The sequence below is a fragment of the Solanum pennellii genome, chromosome 1 (assembly GCF_001406875.1).
Source record: "Solanum pennellii chromosome 1, SPENNV200".
Lineage (NCBI taxonomy): Eukaryota > Viridiplantae > Streptophyta > Magnoliopsida > Solanales > Solanaceae > Solanum > Solanum pennellii.
The window spans coordinates 102,174,559-102,180,736 of record NC_028637.1 but is presented as its reverse complement, the minus strand read 5'-3'; the positions used below and the strand labels follow the sequence as shown (position 1 = coordinate 102,180,736).

Here is a 6,178-nt window from a genome sequence, read left to right as displayed (position 1 = left end):
AGGAGGAGGTGTGTTCACTGAGGGGTTGCAACAAGGCATATAGCCATTGCAAGACTTCCAGTCAAAACAAATTCCATCGCAAAGACTTGACGAATAAGCATCCAGATATGAAGAGACATAACAAACTAACAACATACCTCCATAAGGAACCCATTGTGAAGCCAAGTAAACCATGCATTAGCTGATTCAGGAGAGAAGTGTAAGCTAATTTAGTAAGGAACATCACAGAAGCATGAATAGAATTTTTTTTTGTTGGTGGATGTAAGAATATTATTTGTGAACATCAAGTATTGAAGCACAAGAATGGCCAACAAGGATAATAAGCAACAAAAGAAAGCAATGACAAAGTTTGGCATTCACTAGCCTATAATATACATCTTTTATGGTTTATAAGACATCACTCACCATATAATTTAATGCTTGCACTGGACCAGACATTGCTTGAATTATGTTTCTAGATTATTATGGTCAATCCTAGACAAGCATTTCTATAATTGTTAGGGACTAGCGCTGCAGATACTCAGATATATAACGTGACATGTTGAGGGCAAGTTGTCTTAAAATGCTTATCTCTGGAAGGAGAAACCATTGTCATTGTTGATCCAGTAGGAGGGGAAATATTCTCCAACCGCTGCTACCACGAAGAACTTTTGCTCCACATCCAACTGTATCAGCTGTTCCGACAGCCTCTTCATCAACAAAGACAAGCTCTAAAGATTCCTCGCGTGGCTTGCTTCCATGAACCTGTGCACAATATTCCAGGATATGGTTTAAGAGAATATCTGTAGCATGCACGAAGAATCCTCTGAGTTCCATGCAGCCGAAAAAGCATAAGGATCATGAGAAGTATGTAAAGATGTCGATTTTTAAATGGACAGGCTGCATTGAAATCAGAGGCAGACATGACAAATCCATGTTTCACTGAGGAACCGTTTGGGAATGTGATGCGTTTGAGCATAAAAACAATTCTTCAAGTATTTGCTACGTCATTAAAAATACATCGAGTCATATAAAGGTTTGAGTGGAAAAGCGTTTTGATAAAATGATAAGTTGAACCATGATATATATCACTTGATCTAAATATGTTTCATGAAAGTAATTGAGCTTGGCAGCTTACCTTTCTGAAATGGTCTTCTCTAAACCAACAAAAGCTCCACCACATATAAAAAGGATAGCTTTTAGTGACTATCTGCAAATTAGAATATGGAAATATATAAAGAGCAGTCAGCATCTGGAAAGAACAGTGAAGAGCTATTGAACAAGTAATGTCCAGCTCGCTACGACTTTACATCATTCATAGATGATTGCTTCAAGGCCTATAAACCAGTATTTGACTCGAATTTCCACTCCCAAAATGTGTAGTTAAGCTGAAGAAGTCTTGTTTCCTTTTTGTTGAATACGTTAGTGTGTGACATCTGATTTTCTTTGGCCAATCAATCTTTTCCAGTAGAGATTTGTTCTACACCCCCAACTTAATCAAATTGATTCTGGAAAGCACTAAACTATATAACCCATCTAAATAGCAGATTGTGAGTGTTTTTCCCACAAACTTGTTACCCTGCAATTTATAAAAAGTAGATTAAAGATGCTTTAATAGATTCAGTATACCTGAATAATAGCACCACTTAGATGCTTCTGTGCTCTTTTGTCAGGTACACTTGTCACTAATGTATCTCGATGTCCATTCTGACTCTCAAGCGAATAATTACTTGAAAACAGCTACTGTACAAAAAACTGCATCCATGAGAAATGCTTAACATGAATACGTAAAGTCAGTGTATATACACAAGTGCTGCCTTTTGTTCTCTGTGCAAGTACTTCAATATATTCCTTGCCATTGACATGATTAGTTTATATATCTCGTTAAACGGGAAAAGATTATTATTAACCAAATGTGGACTCAGCTCATGCACTTATTCCTTGGTATTGAAAAGTTAAAGGTTGATGCTCTGAGCAAAGTATTTTCATGAATAAACTTTACTATCATGACCAAAGATTTGATTAGTCACCTCAGAGGAACGTTGATGTTCTATTATGATTGGAGAATGCCGTGTCCAACATATCCAAATACCATCTATCTCCTGTTGTTGCAGAGAAAAGGAATAAAGAGGGTGAGCATATCTAAGCAAAACTGACCATACCACGACAATATAGAATCTCTAGTTCACATGATATACAAGAGATAATTCCCCCTTTTTGGGGGTAGTTGTGTGGGGTGGGGTGGGAAGTTGCATTGTACAAATACAACTGCATAAAGCACCATCCTGGAAGTCAAAATGGTTTGGATCAGGTGTCCAGGGGAAGAGGCTGTGGAGATATATAAAAATTCAGTTTGGAACGCCAACTAGCTTTGCACATTTGACAATATATCTAATGGTTTTCAAAAAAGCCTTCTTTAAAACAAGGAACGCCAACTAGCTTTGCACATTTGATAATACTTTATATACAAGAATTCACACAAAAAAAAAGAAAATTGAAAAGAAACAGACCACGAGTCCAAGTCTTCTTTTCTTGTTTCCTTCTTCTCCTGAAAAAAATAGCTAAATCACTCAAGAAATTTACAGTTTGCAATTCTTCTAGAGAGCATGGAAAATCTTGAGCAAACAGTTCTTTGATTCACATATTTCTCCACTTCTTGGCCAAGATTCAGAATGTTCATACAAATAAAACTGCCAATCATAATAATGTTCCTGATAGGAAACAAAATCCTTGTATACGAGAAGAAGTATCATCTGTGTGATGCAGGGGACAGATCACACACTAATGATATAGGCGATAAACACATCTCATTATTTTGGTCCAGAAAATTCCTATTTAATTTTCAAGTGTCTTTAGATCTTTTCTTTTGATTATAGACAAAGCATATAATATCAACACAAATCATTCATCTCTGTATTCCATACTTGATCGTTCAAGCATCAAGTTTGAAGAGAAATTTGGTTATAAGGGGCAAAACAAGCTTCATAACAGTTTACACTTCTGTAATGGAAGAAAAGTGAATTTCTCGAGGTTCAAATCCTAGAGTTGGATACTGATATGAGTGGTATAATGATCTTTACTCACTCAAATCTTTTTTCTGAAGAGACAAACAAGTTCCCTTTAATGATTAAAAAGAAGAAGAGAGAGCAAACTGTTCACATCACTCACCCATCAAACACAAACTATAGGTGACTACACATTGAAAGACAAATTGTAATAAAACTTTGCTGAATGGAACATCTAATCAGCTAGAATTATATTTCTAAATTATTATGGTCAATCTTAGACAAGCATGTCTATAATTGGTAGGGATTACCTCTGCAGATACTCAGATATATAATGTGACGGGTTGATTTTTAAAATGCTTATCTATAAAAGGAGACATACCATTGTCATTGTTGATCAGGAGGGGAAATATTCTCCAGCTCACTGCTATCACGAAGAAAATATGCTCCACATCCAACTGTATCAACTGTTCCAACAGCCTCTTCATCAACCAAGACAACCTCTATAGATTCCTTGCCTGGCTTACTTCCAGAAACCTGTGCACAATATTCCAGGATATGGTCTATGAGAATAGTTGTGGCATGCACAAAGGATCCTCTGGAGTGCCATGTTGGCGAAAAAGCACAAGCACTAGAGCTATGTAAAGATGTCAAAACGGACAGGCTGCACCGAATTCAGAGGCAGACTTGACAAAAACATGTTTCACTGAGGCACTGTTTGAGAATGTGAAGTGTTTGAGGTTTTGAGCATGAAAAATAGTTCTTTAAGTATTTGCTACATAATTAAAAAGTCAGAAATGTCCGAGTGGAAAATAATAGAACTTTTGGAGCCTTTGAAACTAATATTTAGGCACATTCCACAAAACAGGTAAAAATCGTACTTAGGTTCATTTTAGAAATTTGGAGCAAAGTTCTTTATAAGATAGCTATGCTAACCACTTATTGGGTACTCACGCAAAATTTTGGAAGTAATACTCCAAGCAGGTACTTCAAACTCTCAAATAAAAGGTGACATATTTCCTCCCTAGAGTAGCCTCAATGTGATAACAGTAAAATGGTTGAGATATTTTCCAAAGCTCTTCCAAAATTACCGCCAAATAAAAAAAATTGTGGTGTCATAGAATACCTCAAACACGGCTTCAGTTAGAATACTTTCTAGTATAAATCTTAAGCCTTGTGCACCAGTGTTTTTGGCAACGGCAATAAGTCAAAGTGCATTCTTGGTAAACTGTAATTGACCTGTAACATCTTAACAAACATTCGAGGCAAATTGACTGATTTTGATCCAGTGCATCAGAATGGAGTCAAGAATGGCTTCTTCTTTTTCATTTCTTTCTTTTTCTCCTGCGAGTGTGTTGGGGATAAAGAGAGAGAAACTTCATTATTAAGAGGAATTAAGTTTCATTTGTTAGAGCTTAACAGCACTGAGCTAAAATCTTACATTATTCAAGTTGAACATTTGCTTGTATTGCTAGCAAAGAACATTCTTGAGTTCTGTGAGAACCTGCAGAGCAAAAGTAAGGATCCACAACTAAAAGGGAAAAAAAAGGAAGTAAAAAAAATACGAAAGGTTAAAACCAAAAGAGAACATCAACTTCAAATATTCTCTTTCATCTTCAAGCAGCCTGTAGCATTTTTACTCCTCCTGGTAGTCCAAAAATCATAAACAAAACAATTTTTCAATGCATGCAACTTGAACCTCAAAAGGACTTTTCAGAACAAGTGTAAGTGATGTTTTACAAACACACACAGCCAGACACTTTCCATTTTCTTCAGTTCCCGTGCTCTATTGTCAGGTACACTTAAAATGAAGAAGAAATAAAGATAAACTGAGCAAGTGAGATTAATGATCTATCAAAGTTTCTTCAGAACAGAACACATTTGAAGTTAAGGAACTGCAGACATGAAATTGTAAACATGTTTACAAGAGTAATAGGCAATTGGAACGAACAGAAGAAATAATTTGCAATAAATACTCACAAATCCTTCAAACATCTTCAGTAGCGCTTGTTGGACGTCTTCCCCAAATACATCTCTGCCAATGTTCAGGCTCTCAGCCGATACAAATGACTGATGAGAATAATTACTTTAAAATCAATTGTCCAAATGCATAAAGAAGGGAATGGTTCTTGGACCTTTTTGGTTATTTTTGAACTTCATATCTATGTAGAAAACCCCTTGCTGAGCTGCTTCGACATTGAAGTCGGCAGCCTTCAAACAAACATAAACACCAAAAATATATTATTGAATAACTATGCTGCAGATAGTGCAAAGTGAAGCAGATTACAAAAGAGAAACCATGTAGTCTGCTTAACAAGGAAATAGGAAGTAAATCTGCTTCTCCACAGAAACTACTCAATGCAACCTTCACCAAAAATGATATTGAGTTATTGATCCTCACAACAATGTTCATACAAATATGATGAACATCAAGGGGTCAACCTTTTGAATCAGGTTTATTGAGTTATTGATCTTCACAACAATGTGATGATGATAATGCTCTTATGCCTAGATAGAAAGAAAAAAAAGTTGAGTTTAGCACAAATGTGAAATCATTACCCTCTCTTTTCTTTATATCAGTCTACACACTTACTCCTCAATTTTTGGTTGGTTATACAGGCTCTTCAATAATCTCAAAACCACTGGACCAACTACTCAGCTAGTTCCTTGTTAGACTGGTCAAATTTACCCATCACCTTTCTACAGTTCTTCATATCTAAAAACTGATAAGTTAATTGCAATTCTAGAGGACAGTTTTAAATGTTTCTCCTATGCGTGCTTACCTTCTATTTGCATCTGCAGTACTCTCCATGCACAATCAGTTTTCAGTTTATTTGCAGTAGAATTACGCAGCTGCTTCCATATTCCAATTAAAAATCATATTTACTCTATTAGGTTTATAATTTCTGAATGGTCATCAAATGGACACACATAAATCAACTAGAAAAGAACATAGGTAAGTACTTCTAGGAAACCATAAATGGAAACACAGAAATCAACTAGGAAAAAAAACATAAATCAACCAGAAAAGAATACAGATAAAGTACTTTTAGGCAACCAGCTAGTGCACATCTACCATGTCATTCATATTATATCAAATTGCAATGCTAGAAGAAGCATAAAATATCTGTTTGTCATCTGTAATGTGAAATGATATTGCAAAATCACCAAGCCTAGGCGTCAGACCCCCCCCC

At 35.8% G+C, this 6,178-nt stretch overlaps 1 protein-coding gene across 6 annotated transcripts in view; it reads right to left on the bottom strand.

Moving 5' to 3' along the window:
- Nucleotides 1–233: 233 nt before the first annotated feature.
- The window catches only part of LOC107002627, an 11,031-nt gene continuing 5,086 nt past the window's right edge, over nucleotides 234–6,178 (bottom strand). The window contains exons 1-9 of one of the 6 annotated variants that reach the window (XM_015200791.1): nucleotides 5,120–6,172; nucleotides 4,426–5,019; nucleotides 4,111–4,328; nucleotides 3,367–3,521; nucleotides 2,490–2,527; nucleotides 2,010–2,081; nucleotides 1,609–1,719; nucleotides 1,118–1,189; nucleotides 234–744 (exon numbers count right to left, since the gene is read on the bottom strand). In XM_015200791.1, the coding sequence (XP_015056277.1) occupies nucleotides 592–744; nucleotides 1,118–1,189; nucleotides 1,609–1,719; nucleotides 2,010–2,081; nucleotides 2,490–2,527; nucleotides 3,367–3,472 (552 nt within the window). In that variant the 5' untranslated portion in view covers nucleotides 3,473–3,521; nucleotides 4,111–4,328; nucleotides 4,426–5,019; nucleotides 5,120–6,172 and the 3' untranslated portion in view covers nucleotides 234–591. Of the gene's footprint in view, nucleotides 745–1,117; nucleotides 1,190–1,608; nucleotides 1,720–2,009; nucleotides 2,082–2,489; nucleotides 2,528–3,366; nucleotides 3,522–4,110; nucleotides 4,329–4,425; nucleotides 6,173–6,178 lie in introns of those variants that run through there. The other 5 variants (XM_027917919.1, XM_027917917.1, XM_027917914.1 and 2 more) reach the window with 5 other exon arrangements.